The sequence below is a fragment of the Benincasa hispida genome, chromosome 8 (genome assembly GCF_009727055.1).
Source record: "Benincasa hispida cultivar B227 chromosome 8, ASM972705v1, whole genome shotgun sequence".
NCBI lineage: Eukaryota > Viridiplantae > Streptophyta > Magnoliopsida > Cucurbitales > Cucurbitaceae > Benincasa > Benincasa hispida.
In genome coordinates, this window is record NC_052356.1 from 32930113 (window position 1) to 32947081 (window position 16969).

General features: G+C 34.6%; 1 protein-coding gene across 1 annotated transcript; it reads left to right on the forward strand.

Moving 5' to 3' along the window:
• The first annotated feature begins 12723 nt into the window (after nucleotides 1-12723).
• On the forward strand, nucleotides 12724-14766 carry LOC120082698 (berberine bridge enzyme-like 13). Its single transcript, XM_039037975.1, has one exon. The coding sequence runs from the start codon at nucleotides 12849-12851 to the stop codon at nucleotides 14439-14441; it is 1593 nt and encodes a 530-aa protein (XP_038893903.1). The 5' UTR covers nucleotides 12724-12848; the 3' UTR covers nucleotides 14442-14766.
• Nucleotides 14767-16969: the final 2203 nt, after the last annotated feature.

A 16969-nucleotide genomic window follows, 5' to 3' on the forward strand; every position in this document is an offset into this window, starting at 1 on the left:
AAGAAGAACTTAATCTCGGTTTCTTGTCTCACTGAACAAGGCTATACCGTCTCCTTTTCTGAGAATAGAGTGTTTATTTTCAAGAATGGAATGGAGATTGGTTATGGTTCAATTGAAAATAACTTATATGTACTAAAGTCATTAGTCATAAAAGACTTGTTTAACACCGAAATGTTCAGTACGACAACAATAACTAAAAGACCAAAGTTTTCTCCAAAGGAAACGCCCATCTTTGGCATCTAAGGTTATGTCACATCAACCTCAATAGAATTGAAAAGTTGGTGAAAAGTGAACTTCTAAAGAGTTTAGAAGAAAACTCCTTGCCGGTATGTGAATCATGCCTCGAAGGCAAGATGACCAAACGACCTTTTACTGGAAGAGGTTACAGAGCCAAAGAAGCCTTGGAGCTTGTACATTCAGACATCTGTGGTCCGATGAATGGTAGAGCTTGAGGTGGGTCTGAATATTTCATCTCTTTCAAAGATGATTATTTAAGGTTTGGGTATCTCTTCCTAATGCAACGTAAGTCTGAAGCTCTTGACAAGTTCAAGAAGTATAAGGCTGAAGTTGAAAACTTGTTAGGTAAGAAGAAAAAAACACTACGATCTGATCGTGGTGGAGAGTATATGGACCTCTAATTCCAAAACTATATGATAGAACATGGGATTGCGTCCCAACTCTTGGCCCCAGGTACATCTTAGCAGAATGGTGTATAGAATGGAGAAACAGAACCTTGTTGGACATGGTTCGGTCTATGATGAGTTATGCTCATCTTCCAGACTCGTTTTGGGGTTATATAGTGCAGACTGCATGTTATATCCTGAACAACGCTCCCTCGAAAAGTGTTTTTGAAATACCTATTGAGTTATGGAGAGGCCGTAAAGGTAGTTTACGCCACTTCAGGATTTAGGACTGTCCGACACATGTGCTAGTGACTAATCCAAAGAAATTGGAACTGCGTTCGAAGATTTGCCTTTTTGTAGGCTACCCCAAGGAAACGAAAGGAGGATACTTTTATGATCCAAGTGAGAATAAAGTGTTTGTTTCCACTAATACTATCTTCTTGGAAGAAGATCACATGAGGGATCATAAGCCACAAAGTAAGCTTGTTTTACGTGAGATCTCTAGTGAGACTGAGACTGCTGAGGGTTTAACAAGAGTTGTTGAACAGGCTGACGGATCAATAAGAGTTGTTGACGTCTAGTCAACCAACTCAAGAGTTAAGACTGCCTCGATGTAGTTGGAAGGTTTTGAACCCACTAGATCGCTACATGGGTTTGACTGAAGCCCAAAATGTCATTACAAATGATGGGGTCGAGGATCCATTGTCTTTTAAGAAAGCAATGGAGGATGTTGACAAAGATGAATGAGTTAAGGCCATGAACCAGGAAATGAAGTCTATGTACTTCAACAACATCTAGGAGTTTGTTGATCCACCTGATGGGGTAAAACCTATTCTGTGTAAGTGGATCTATAAGCGAAAGAGAGGTATAGATGGAAAGGTAAACTTTAAGGCTAGGCTCGTGGCAAAGGGTTATACCCAGGTTGTGGGAGTTGACTATGAAGAAACCTTCTCACCTGTTGTCATGCTTGTCTATCAGGATTCTTATGTCCATAGCTACATTTTATTATTATGAAATATGACAATGGTGAGGTTGTTTTCAGCTGAGGTTGTTTCAGCTGTTGCTGTAAGCAGGCTGAAGTTGTTTGTTGACAAGAAACCTTATCTGTTACTGGAGAATGTTTTTTTAGTTTCTCATATTAAGAAGAACTTAATCTCGGTTTCTTGTCTCACTGAACAAGGCTATACCGTCTCCTTTTTTGAGAATAGAGTGTTTATTTTTAAGAATGGAATGGAGATTGGTTATGATTCAATTGAAAATAACTTATATGTACTAAGGCCGTTAGTCATAAAAGCCTTGTTTAACACCAAATGTTCAGTACGGAAACAACAGCTAAAAGACCAAAGGTTTCTTCAAAGAAAACGGCCATCTTTGGCATCTAAAGTTATATCACATCAACCTCAATAGGATTGAGAAGTTGGTGAAAAGTGGACCTCTAAAGAGTTTAAAAGAAAACTCCTTGTTGGTATGTGAATCATGCCTCGAAGGCAAGATGACCAAACGAACTTTTACTGGAAGAGGTTACAAAGCCAAGGAAGCCTTGGAGCTTGTACATTCAGACCTCTATGGTCCGATGAATGTTAGAGCTTGAGGTGGGTATGAATATTTCATCTCTTTCAAAGATGATTATTTAAGGTTCTTCAGACTTACGTTGCATTAGGTAGCTCTTGACAAGTTCAAGAAGTATAAGGCTAAAGTTGAAAACTTGTTAGGTAAGAAGAAAAAAACACTACGATCTGATCGTGGTGGAGAGTATATGGACCTTCAATTCCAAAACTATATGATAGAACATGGGATTACGTCCCAACTCTTGGCCCCAGGTACATCTTAGCAGAATGGTGTATAGAATGGAGAAACAGAACCTTGTTGGACATGGTTCGGTCTATGATGAGTTATGCTCATCTTCCAGACTCGTTTTGGGGTTATGTAGTGCAGACTGCATGTTATATCCTGAACAACGCTCCCTCGAAAAGTGTTTTTGAAATATCTATTGAGTTATGGAGAGGCCGTAAAGGTAGTTTACGCCACTTCAGGATTTAGAACTGTCCGACACATGTGCTAGTGACTAATCCAAAGAAATTGGAACCGCGTTCAAAGGTTTGCCTCTTTGTAGGCTACCCCAAGGAAACGAGAGGAGGATACTTTTATGATCCAAGTGAGAATAAAGTGTTGTTGACGTCGGGACGTCTAGTCAACCAGCTCAAGAGTTAAGACTGCCTCGATGTAGTTGGAGGGTTTTGAACCTACTAAATCGCTACATGGGTTTGACTGAAGCCCAAAACGTCATTACGAATGATGGGGTCGAGGATCCATTGTCTTTTAAGAAAGCAATGGAGGATGTTGACAAAGATGAATGGGTTAAGGCCATGAACCAGGAAATGAATTCTATGCACTTCAACAACGTCTGGGATCTTGTTGATCCATCTGATGGGGTAAGACCTATTAGGTGTAAGTGGATCTATACGCGAAAGAGAGGTGTAGATTAGGTGCAAACTTTTAAGGTTAGGCTCGTGGCAAAGGGTTATACCCAGGTTGAGGGAGTTGACTATTAGGAAACCTTCTCACCTGTTGTCATGTTAAATTCTATCAGGATTCTCCTGTCCATAGCCACATTTTATTATTATGAAATATGGCAAATGGACGTCAAGACTGCCCTTCTGAATGGTAATCTTGAGGAGGCCATCTCTATAACTCAACCAGAGGGTTTCGTAGTTCCAGATTAAGAGCAAAGAGTTAGCAAGATTAATAGGTCCATTTATGGGCTGAAACAAGCATCTCGATCTTGGAACATCAGATTTGACACTGCTTTCAATTCGTTTGGCTTTGACCAGAACGTTGAAGAGCCTTGTGTTTACAAGAAGATCATCAACAACTCAGTAGCTTTCCTCGTACTGTATGTGGATGATATCCTACTCATTGGGAATGATGTAGGATATATGACTGGCATTAAGAGTTGGCTAGCTGTCTAATTTCAAATGAAAGATTTGGGTGAGGGATGTTTTCGGAATTCAGATCATTTGGGATCACAAGAACAAATGGTTAGCCCTGTCTCAGGCATCATACATTGATCAAATGTTGATCAGGTACAGAATGCAGGATTCTAAGAGGGGTTTGTTACCTTTCAGGCATGAAATCGTTCTGTCTAAGGATCAATGTCCTAAGACACCTCAAAAGGTTGAGGTGATGAGACAGATTCCCGATGCTTCTGCTGTAGGAAACTTGATGTATGTTATGTTATGTACCAGACCCGACATTTGCTTTGCAAGGGATTGTTAGTCGATATCAGTCTAATCTAGGACTTGATTACTGGACGGCGGTCAAGAAGATCCTCAAATATATTCGGAGAACGATGGCCTACATGCTTGTGTATGGAGATAAGGATATGATCCTTACAGGATACACGAACTCTGACTTTCAGACCGATCGAGATTCTCGCAAATTGACATTGGGGTCAGTGTTTACTCTGAATGGAGGGGCTGCAGTTTGGTGAAGCATCAAGTAAGGATGCATCGCGAACCCCACTATGGAAGTCGAATATGTAACGGCTTCTGAAGCAGCTAAAGAGGTTGTTTGGCTGAGGAAGTTCCTTACAGATTTGGAAGTTGTTCCAAATATGGATTTGTCTATAACTCTTTATTGTGATAATAGTGGAGCTGTGGCAAATTCGAAGGAGCCTCAGAGTCATCGTCAAGGTAAGCACATAGAATGGAAATATCACCTGATCAGGGAGATTGTGTGTCGTGGTGATGTGATAGTCGAGCAATCGCATCGGAGACAACGTTGTTGATCTCTTACAAAAGGCGCCTCGCAGCTAAACCTGTTTCGGGTCACCTAAAGAGTCTGAGTCGGGTGGAAATGGGCATCTTGTCTAAGGCAAGTGGGAGATGATACTGGGGTATGCCCTAGTTTAAAAATTGTATATTGTAACATTTTTATATTGTATTATATATTAGTCTCCTCAATTCTTAGAGACAAGTGGAGATTGTTGGGATTGGTGTCCTAATTCTCACATCCCGAAGTCTTGTGTTTTGTTAATAGAATACACATTGTTTCATGATAAAATAAATGTTATTTAATTCCTGGATTTTAACTCATTTTATCCAATAAACAAAGCTCCTTGGTTATCTTATGTGAACTTAAGCCTGTATAATGTGATATACAAGATGGATCTGCCTTAAATGATAACCTAAATCGGTCTATAGTATAAGGATTAAGGTGGGATACCTGATCCTGGTGAAACTACGGATACGGCTCGCTTTGTAGAGGTTTGTAAGTGTTGTAAAACTACTACAGATGGTAGATCCTAACCATTCATTGTGGAGACGTGGAGCGAGGGTGTCCTATACAAAGAGTTTGAATAAGACCTGGGACCACGAGATGATTAACTCTGTATATTACAATCGTTGATACTAGAGACTTGCATCTCACCTAAATGACCATAGGCGACAACGACCTCAATCCTGAGTGTTTTCGCATTCCTGCCTTTGAGGGCGATCTTTTGAATTAGTATAGGTTGAGAGTGGCCAGATTGCCAACTCAACATGCCTATTCTTTTTTGGGACTTGTCTGATCTGGGAACTGGAACTCAAACAACAATATGGAATTCACTTCTTTCCAAAGTAGGGATAAGTAGAGAAGATTGTCCCTTAAGGGCTGATTCCGGGGCTTGAACATAGTGGCCACAACTTCTCTTTGGAAGAGAAGACTCAATCATAGTAGGACTATGACTTATGCTCATTAGAGGGATTAGTGATTACTTAAGGAGACAGATGTAACTACAGGGGCAAATAACGGTTATTGGCCCAACTGTACTTATGAGCGATCTGTGAAGGGTTGTCACACTACTCATTAGTTAAGATGGACACATAATATATATGTGGTGAGGAGTTCAGTTGTCGGTCCTTAATGGAGTGCCTAATAGTTAAGGATGGTGGATCTCGTGATTAAAGAGCTTAGTTAGTTATTCACGTACCATTAAAGCTTCAGATCTACAGGTCCATGAGATCCCCTTGGTAGCTTGGATTCTGTTGAGGATCAGTTCTTGGTGTTGATTTGAAATGTTCAAATTGACAAGAGGTATTTTGATTATATATGATATAATCGGTATGATGCATGAGATACATCTAGTGGAGGATTGATATAAATGAGATTTACATTAAGTACCATGGAATAGAAAAAGATCTATGGTTTATATGTTTCATGAGATAAAATATTAAACTATAGGTTATAAATATAGTATGATAAATTGGTTATCATTATATTTATAATAATATTAATTATTAGATAATTAATACTTTTTCTTTTAAAATAACCAAAGTAATGGGTGGTTATTAGATCATGGTAACCGTGTGTTTAAAAGGAAATCGGTTTCCTATTTTGAAGCAGAAGTTTTTTCACAAAAGTTTGAAAAGAATTTGAGTTTTCTCTCCAGCGAAAAGAAACTCACGGAAGTCATCAAGTAAACATAGAATTACTAAACGATGGTTGGGCGCTAAATGATGGTTGGGCGAGCTAAACAATCGTGCAGGTGCTAGCTAAATGTATGTGCAGTGTTTTAAACGATCGCATAGCTTTACTAGACAATCGCTAGCCCAGGTAAACGATCGTGGAGAATCGACCGAGTTAGACGATAGAGCTAAACGATCGCATAACTTTTGCTAGACGATCGCATAGTTTTATCTAAAGATTGGGCATCGACCTATACGATAGATCTCCAACTTCTCCCACTTGCCCAGTCGTGTACGCGATCGTTGTTTTTTCCGTTCGTCTGCCTCAACCAGTCGAACAGAGCCCCCCTCTGGATTCTCACACTGAGAATACCAAGGTCGCCTTACTGGTGGTGTCAGACTCAACTCGACCCCGTCGAGGATTTCTGAAGGTCGTTCGTAGGTGCTGTGGAGGTCGTTCGCTATGCGGAGGAGTTCGTGACCGAGGGATCGTTGAGGACGAGCGCGAAGTGTTCGTGCGGTGTTGCGGTCGTATAGATCGAGCGTTCGTGGTTACTGTTGTTTGATCAGAGTACGCATCAGAGCGTGGAGATACTTCTGCCGTTGTTAGTACAGTTTTTCCCTCCGTACATTTGTTGTTTCATATTGTAATTTCTCTGTAAATTGTATAACAACTTGTATTGAAGTTGACTATAAATGATTTGTTGATTTATGATTGTAATTTGGAATAGTCTTGTTCCGCTGCTCATAGGAATCCCGATTCCGATTTCCTTCACTAAATGATAACCACTATTGAATCTAATTGCCAGTTTCTGATCACTTTCTAGTAGAAACGATAGAGTATTGAAGAACAATTGAAGGAACAATACTTCAATAATTTAAATTCTATATCTATGTCATTGAATTGAAAGAAACTCCAAAAAAAAAAAAAAAGAAAAAAAAACTATGCATAAGCTTACCACACATATTTGGTGTTCTAGGAAACAAATGCATTCACCACATACGAGAAGCTTATAGACAAATAATATAACTTTGTGGCCTGAAGCACCAAAACACAAAACATAAGATTAAATAATGAATAACAACAACAACAAAGCACAATTCTTAAATAGAAAATCAATTAGCAACATAACGAAGTAAACTCAGACATTTCCACAATCCAAATAAATCTGAAAAATAATACTATCATAGCTCAACTAATTAGCATACAATGGATGCTAATAAATATTAAAAATAAATAAAAAATAAGAAGCTTCGCTTCTCTGTTGCCACTGATAAATGGTTTTTACGATTTGTTCTTTCACCTTGAAGTTTCAGCTACAAAAAATGCATCAAATTATGATATACACTAAGGAGAGGAAATTTAATCTTAATGAATAAAAAAATATTTATTAACAACTTTGATAAAGAGTAAAAAATGGTGTCCATCAAAGGTGTTTGTTTCCCGTTTAACAATCCCCTTCTACCACAATTTTCATCAACTCATGTTTATGAACAAATCATCACAAAAGAGTTGGTAGGCTATAGATAACTCAATTAATAAATAGCAGTTTATCAATATTTTATTGCTAGAAGAAAAAACTATTTCATTGAAGAGATATAATGATAAAGCTTTTCCATATGGATAAAAACAAATTGAATCCTGTTAAAGACAAAGCAAAAAAAAACCCACCCATAATCGCAAACATTCAACAAATACATCATGATCAATTCAAAACTCCAATAAATGTAAATGAAATATCAGATCCAAATCCCAACAACAACCGCACGTTCCCTTCCAAACTAAAATCACAACAACGATCTAAAACCAAAAGCTCACTACGGTCTGAACAAAGCTCATCGGAGGAACCTCCCTCCAACATGGATCAAAACAGTAAGGCGTCGACTAGAAGATTTAATTAAATGGATTAATCAAGATTTATTAAAAGTACTTCACCAAAACACTAAAAAAGACATCAAAAACACAAAATGAGAGATCAACATGACTTGGGACGGTAGAAGATGTATGGAAGAGGTTAACGAGTGGTAGCACCAGAGGTCGATGACCGACATGACTAAACTAGGGTGAGTCTGGATGTGCGATGTTTGAATGACGTGATGACGCTAAAAAGAGAGAGAGAGAGAGTCGTGTGACAGTGTGAATGACCGACTGAGAGACGTTCGACGTGACCGACGTGAGAGTCTGACGGAGGCACGATTGATCGGAGGCACAACTGGTAAAGGCACAGTTGATCGGAGGTGCAACCGCGTGAGAAGCTGTGTGAACCTTGGTTGCACACGTATCTGGGGTAAAACACTTTCCCAATTTTTCCTTTCTTTTTCTATATATAATAATGAAGTCCGAAAAGAAACTCTATCTTGACGCTCATTAAGTGTCAAGTAAATTAGGAAATTTCTTGAAGTTTTAAAATTGTCAAGTTACTTGATAACGTGAAAAAATCCAAAATCTTTTGTCAATCTCCGCTTTTTTTAATCATTTTCTTGACCTTTTTCTTTAAAATTACATATTATTTGATGTCTTTTCATAAAAATGTCAAGTAGTTAAAATTGCAAATGTCAAAATATGTGTTTTTTTCTAACAGTGAAGGTAAGAACTTTTCCATTAAATGGGGGCCAAAAATTTCTTACTTGTGATACAATTAGTCAATATGTGCACATGATTAATTCGGGTATTCCCTTCAAAAGGTTTCTAGTTGCATTGAATTGATAAAAGTTTGAATAATAACACTGACTATTGTGTCTAATTTACTTGAGATAATTATTTGCCTTGTAGCCATTCGATTAGTCAAGTCAATTGTTTGGTGTTGTTCAAAAATGGGTTCATATAAAAAAAACATAAATATTTAATATTCTCCTACTCATTTCGATATTTTTTAATAAAATATTTAATTTTGTGTCAGTCTTTACTCGTTAATTTTTAAAATTCACGAATATATAGAAACACGGAAAGTCGATAGAATTGATTAGTTTTTTATTAAAAAAAATGTTAAAAAAGAACATAATAGACCTATAAAATTAAAAGCTTAAAGATATTTGACTTTTTCAAAGTTTAAAAAAGATCACTAAACATAAAATTTAAAATTTAGGCCTATAAAATCTTGATAAGGTTGAGAATACTGTTAAAAACAAACATAAAAGTTTAGAACTTATAATTTAACAAAAATTAATAATAATTATTATTATAAAGTAAACATATTAGTTTAAATTCTAGATTTATTAACCTACAATTATAGTAGGAGAGATCTTGTGTTCAAACCTCAATCCAATATTGATGGTTCACTTAGATTGAGTCTTGTTTTAAATCTCTAAGTATATAAACAACCCTATCAATGTTTGGGGGTGTCTAAGTTAGGACTTGTTGAAAATTTTAGTTTGGTTACTACTCTATTTTTTATTTTTGGTTTTTGAAAATTAAATCTATATTCTCTCTTTTCTTTTTTCTTTTTTTTTTTTTTTTTTTTTTTACTATAGTTTGCATCTTTCTTAAGTATAAGAATTGAATTCTTAACTAAAATCTAAAAACAAAAATAAACTTTTAAAAACTACTTTTTTTAGTTTTCAAATTTTGACTTGATTTTTAAAAACATAAGTTAAAGATAGATGTGGAATGGGTGTTTGTGAGCTTAATTAATTTTCAAAAACTAAAAACCAATAAACTAAATGGTTATCGAAGGGAAGTCTAAAAAAATATGGTTTTTAAAAGAACTTGTTTTGTTTTTTAGATTTTACTTAGAATTCATATATTTCCTTCACAAAGTTCAAATCATGGTAGTGTAAGAAAATAAAGTACAAATTTCAAAACTCACGTGATTATTAAAGATAACTTTTTGATTTGTCATTCTCGTAAATTATGTTCAATTTCTTAATCATAGTTTTTATTTTCATCTTTTAAGTTTTTTTAGAACTTGATGTTAAAAACACTCCTAAAATGTAAGTAAAATAAATTATAAAACAAAGAAACCCATAGGTAAAAATAATATTTGTAGTTTTAATTTTTAAAAAAAAAAAATTAAATGATTATCAAACATATCTAAATAAACCTTACATTTTTTATAATTTTATTCTGTTTAATTATACATCTAAAAGTAGGTTATACAAAATTACATCACCATCACCCAAATTTGGTGCTAAGAGAGTGTGTGTGAGTTAAGATGAAGGTTGGGTCAACAACCCACACTCACACCCTTAAATTATGGGGGTTATTTATTTATTTATTTATTTTTTTACATTTTTACTTTTTATTTTAGGAAATAATTTCAAATGGTAAAACTGTTGAAAATATTTACAAGATATAGTAAATTTTTCGAATTATCAATGATAGACGCATCGGTGTCTATCCATGTCTATTTTTTATTTTATTTTTTTAAAACAAAAAGAGAAGGTGGAATTTAAAGAGAAATGGTAAAGCAAATTGTATGCTTTTTTTTCACATCTTTCTTGAGTAGAATTGTCAGTCTTTTTTAAGTACTAAATGCAATGGCAGTCCAAATGAGCAATAACAATAAATATAAAGTTCCAACTTCCAACCATTTGTGTACTGTTAGATTGAAATAGTAAATTCAAAAGTTTGGGTTGGAATTATATAAACAAATGTGATCCATTGAAATTTTACTATGCAACTATTTGTAAATAAGTTATTTTAGGAAGCAAATAAATATTGAAATATGTTTGAAGAGAAAATAATATTTATAAATGAACTAAATTATAATAATATGAATAATATTAAGATGTAAAGAAAAATAAAACTTGCCTTATATTAATTGTGTGATATTCTCCCTACATTTCTTCCATTTTCTTCAACTCCCATACAAATAATTGCAAATTACTATGCCTTTCTTAAACATAAATGTAATTGGAATATCACACTTAAATTTTTAAAATAGTATGTTTTAAATATTTTATATATCTTCTTTGAACTTAAAATCAACATTGAGCGATTCACTATTATTTACTTATTCTTCAATAAATTTGCTCTAGTATATCATTTCGAATTTTATATCAAATTAGGATTATATTTCCATAATCATAATCATCATTCTAACTAAGACTGATGTGATCTGCTAATTAAAAATGCATTATATTTTTTCCCCAAATGATATTTGATCTTTAATCAATCATAAATGCGTAAAACATCATTCAAATTTTCAATTTAGTCGGTAAGAACTTTATCACATTTAACTGAAAAGAAACACAATAATTAACCAAAAAAGAACTTTATACTCAATTTCAACTTCAACATGGCTCGACTAATTAAGACATCACTATATATAAGGAGTCCAAGGTTCAAATTTTTACGTTCATTTATAGTTGAAACTTTACTAAAATAAATAAATAGGATATTTGTTCACAATAAGTTTTGGTTGTATGCGAATAAACTGACTTACCAAATTAAAGAGACCGGTCAAAGATAACCTATGCATAGTTTTTTTTTTTTTTTTAAAAGGTATTGTAACTAAAGTGTGAGGTGTGGGAATTGAATCTCTGACCTTGAGATAGATAATATAAGTATTATGTCGAGCTACGCTCATATTGGCAACCTGCAGATAGTTCAACTAGAATGAACTTTCGATCTCACTCTACGTGTTGATAGAAAAATAAATAATAAAATAAAATAAAATAAGTCAAAGATGTTACAGTTGTACATGAATAAACAGACAAGGGAATATTTTAAACTAGAGAAAACAGTAATTAAAAAAATTAAGAGAATATTGGTTGAAAGATATGACATTTGGATGTGAATAAACAGATTTAGACAGAGCTTCTCTCTCTCTAACTTTTATTTTATTTTTTTCTTTCTTTCTATGAAAAATCACAATCTCTCTCCTCCTACTTTTCTCGACTAAAAAATGACAAGGATAAAGGAATCCATTCATTTCAAAGTATGATACATACTGCATACAAAACAAGAGACATATGAGCAAGGCTAGAGAGGGAGAGTAAGAAAATAATCTCATATAATTAAAAGGTTAATTAAACTATAAATTTAGTCTCTAAACGTTCATGTTTGTATCTACTATGACTTTAAACTTTTAATTTAATTTAATAAGTCAATACTTAACTTAAACAATGGTAAATAGATGTGAATTTTTACTTTTATATCTATTAGGGTCCTTAACATATTTTAACATTTTTTTTTAAATTAACAACTAAGTTTTGTGTCCAACAAAACATTAAACTTGGCGTAAAAAAACATTAAACTTTTAATGTTGTGGTTGATTGTTTCGAAAAGTTTAGAAAATTCCAAATACTTCAAATACCTATTTAACACAAAAATGAAAGCTCGGAGACTTGTCAAACTCAAAATCAAAAGCTTATGGATCCCATTAAATTTATTAGATGTGAAATTATAATTAATTCAAAGATTGAATTTCTAGTTTTAAAAAGATTCATAGAACTTTTAGATAGACACAAATCTAAAAGTCGGTAGAAATGAAATTTCTAATTTAAATTGAATCCCTTTTTAATCACAACAAGTGAGGATATGTAAATTTGAACTTTCGATCTAAAAAAAAAAAATAATAATAATAATAATAACAAACATCAGTTATCACTCAACTACATATCATCACTTTGGCAAAATGAGATTCATTTATGACAAACTTATGCTTAAGTTTGCATGACGTTTGCCTTAGCTCAGATACATATTAACAAACCAAAATATATTCTCACCCATAATAGCTATATACATATATATATATATACCTCTAGTTCTTAAACCATCATCTCAAATCCTAGCCCCATACTTCACAATTTCATCAAAAAGAAATTAGCAAAAACTATGTTTCATTCAGGCTCTTCCATTTTCATTCTATTACTTGCCTTTCTTCTCTCACTTTCACTTTCAAGCTCAGCTTCATTGGAGCAAAGTTTTCTACAATGTGTGTCTGTTAGTTCTCAACAATCTGTCCCTCCCTTCTCTGTTTGTGCTCAAAACAATGCTTCATTCTTCCCTCTCCTTCAGGCAACTGCACAAAACCTCAGATACTTGGATCCTTCAGTTCCAAAGCCTGAATTCATCTTCACTCCATTGTATGACACTCATGTCCAAGCAGCTGTAATTTGCTCGAAGAAGCTCCGAATACATCTCCGAGTGCGTAGCGGTGGCCACGACTACGAGGGTCTTTCTTATGCTTCTGAAATCGAAACTCCTTTCATCGTTGTAGACCTAGCGAAACTCCGGTCAGTCGAAGTGAATATCCAAGATAACACTGCATGGGTTCAGGCTGGTGCAACGGTTGGTGAAGTTTACTATAGAATCTCAGAGAAAAGCAATGTCCATGGCTTCCCTGCTGGCCTTTGCACTAGCTTAGGTATTGGTGGCCACATAACAGGCGGTGCATACGGCTCCATGATGAGAAAATATGGCCTTGGTGCTGATAATGTCATCGACGCTCGAATCGTTGATGTTAACGGTAGAATCCTCGATAGATCGGGGATGGGAGAGGACTATTTTTGGGCCATTAGAGGAGGTGCTGGAGGCAGCTTTGGGATTATTCTATGGTGGAAATTGCAGTTGGTTCCTGTTCCAGAAACGGTGACAGTTTTCACTGTTCCAAAGACATTAGAGCAAGGTGCCACTCAAATCCTGTACAAATGGCAGCAAGTTGCTGACAAATTGGATGAAGACTTGTTCATTAGAGTCCTAATACAAGTAACCAATGATAAAGCCACAAAAGAAAGAACTATTACTACTGCTTACAATGCTCTCTTTCTTGGAGATTCCAACAGACTCCTACAAATTATGGGAAAAAGCTTCCCTGAATTGGGTTTGACACCAAAAGATTGTATTGAAACCAGCTGGATAAAATCAGTTCTTTATATAGCTGGAGAAGCACCTAAAACACCTCCTGAAGTTCTTCTACAAGGAAAGCCACAATTCAGGAACTACTTCAAAGCTAAATCAGACTTTGTTCAAGTCCCAATCCCAGAAACTGGACTGGAAGGTCTATGGAAAAGGTTGCTGCAAGAAGACCACCCACTAATGATCTGGAACCCTTATGGAGGAATGATGAGCAAGATCTCAGAGAATGAAATCCCATTCCCACATAGAAAAGGAAACTTGTTCAAAATTCAGTATGTAAACTCATGGCAGGATGGACATAAAGATGAAGAAAAACACATGGAGTGGATTAGAGAACTTTACAATTACATGGCTCCATATGTTTCCAAGTCTCCAAGAGCTGCATATGTAAACTACAGAGATCTTGATTTGGGCATGAACAAGAAGGGCAATACAAGCTTGGCTCAGGCCAGTGAATGGGGCAATAAATATTTCAAGGACAACTTCAATAGGCTTGTGAAGGTAAAGACAAAAGTTGATCCTGGTAACTTTTTCAGGCATGAACAGAGCATTCCTCCTTTGGCAAGCTAAAAAAATCCAATAGAAGTTATAACCATTAACTAATTTTCCATCAACAATAAGCCTCCAGTTATTGCAATTAGCTTCCTTTTTAATGGTATCAGAGCTGTCTAATAATGTAGAAGTGATGTGAGGTTGAGTATTCACTTCCCTAGGAGATTGAACAATGGTTTTTCACTTTTATTTTCATGTCAAACTTAGGGTGAGAGTAAGTGTGTGATTTGACTTACTGTGTTCGTCTTTTTTTCTCTTGTTATGAAATTAGTAATTAAAGAATATAAAAAAATGTAAAAGATTTTCAAATTTCTTTTTCTTAATAAAATTGGTAATTAAAGAACTAAACGTGATTCTCTAACGGTGTGTTAGCTCTCTGTACTTGGTTGTTCGAAGCGCCAACAAACAAATTCAAGACAATCTAACATTTCTCCTTACCTTTCTATTATAGAGCGAGGGATTTTAGAATTTGTTTTTAGTCCAGAAGAAAGCAATGTGGGATGCAACTCTTTAAATTAATAGCAAAACAAGGGGTGATGAGAAACAATTACATCAAAATCTACATAAATTCATCTCAATTTATACTACATCAAGACATGGCATCAATGTGACATGGTCCCAACATTGAATGTATGTTGCAGAGTCAAATTCATAAGTATATCACTTTAATATGCTGATATATGCTGGTGTCCAGTGATAATTTTGGACTTACTTTAGAGTTATTTGGCTCTACACCTAACAACCTCTCTCATTTAAAGATGAATGAGTCATCAAATCTTAACTCTCATACATCAATGAGTCCTATTTGTGCTCATTGGACCAAGTCTCTTTCACCTACACACTACACTAAATTGAACTCTCTTTGCTAGCATCAACAAACGTCTTTCGTTTACTTTTTTTCTGCTCCCTCTTTTTCTTATCGCTCTCGCTCCCTCCTCTCGTTCTTTTTTCTCATTTTTTACGTTGATAATGATAAGTGTTGTGGAGATGGACAATGGGATTTACTTGTCCAATCCCACTCTACCATGGGAAAACAATAGCGTCAAATAGTGATGAATGTTGCTCAACCGCTATAATAGTAAAAATAAAGATATTCGAATATTCATTTACAATTAGTGATTTCTCCCACCTTCTTAGCCTTAGATTTCATTTGTGATTGTTATAGCATTTAAAATAATTACTGGTAATTGTGCTTTTAGAAGAATCAAAGTGTTTGATAAATTTTAATTTTAAATAAAAAAAATTAGATACCGTATTTAGTAAATTAATACTAAATGGATGTAATTTAGTTATATGAATCAAACTAGACTTATTGTTTCAATTATTTTTACATAGATAATTAATTTATAATTTATTTAAAATTGTATGTGATTTAAATTTTAACTAATTATATTTAATACAAATTATTTGATCATTTCTTTTTAAAAAAATGATTGTTACAAAAAAATGAATAAATTAGAATTTGAAAATAGACCTAACAAATTATATTAATTTGAAGTAGTATTATTAAAATATATTTATTTAAAAAGTAAAGAAGTTAGCAGATTAAGAAAGTCAAATCTAAAAGGTAGTATATATTAACATTTACACAATAGTTAACATTGAGAAGTGATTCTAATAGATTATTAAATACTTCAATTTATCAAACAAGGAAGGTAGTTAAGATTTTTCTATAATAGATTTCAAACCCAATCTCAAACGGAGCCTTAATCCTGCCGTTGCATTGTCGAGAATATATATAGAGAGAGAGGTGATGGGAAACAAAGATAGTTAGTGTCAAATCCCCTCCCAGATTACCCTTTTAATCTGGATGAGGATATGACTGTGGTAGTTACTAACCCTACTGCCAGTACCCACCACCAAAAACTTCTAATCTTGAATACCAACTTGTTTAACACATTAGTAGTATACGCATACAGCAAGCCTCCCTTAAGGTTCTACGAAGATTCATAAACACATGCATACAGCCATGACATAACATCTATGAACAAAATATTCACAAATGGCCAAACATTCCAAACAAAGCCCTAGTCCTTTCAAAACATGTGTACATGTACAAGCCATCAACCTAAGTTCTTCTGAACAAGCCGGGCTTTTCAGTGGCAAACAACAACAGGATCAACCTTGAGGAATCTAACCGCTACCTGAAAAGAAAAGCATTTGAAAACGTGAGCTAGAAGTCCAGCGAGTGACTTAATAAAAATATAAATATCATGCTTAAACTGAAAGCTCGAAAACATAATTCTGGAACTAAAATACACCAAGCAAACGTGTACACAAAACCTTTAAAACCACCATTAAACGTCATTATTCCTTAGTTGAGAACAAGCATACACCACTCTAGCTCCCAACATCTATTACCGGCCAAGAGACCCATACTTCGGCCTCCCTTTGCTGGTATATAGCTTAGGAGATCCATACTTCGACCTCTCTTTATCCTTAGTTGAGAGTGAACTACTAGATCTAACCCTCAACGTCAACTTTAGTCGAGGAGAACCCTTTTGTTCAATCCCTCAACATCAACCTTAGTCGGGGAGAACCCTTTT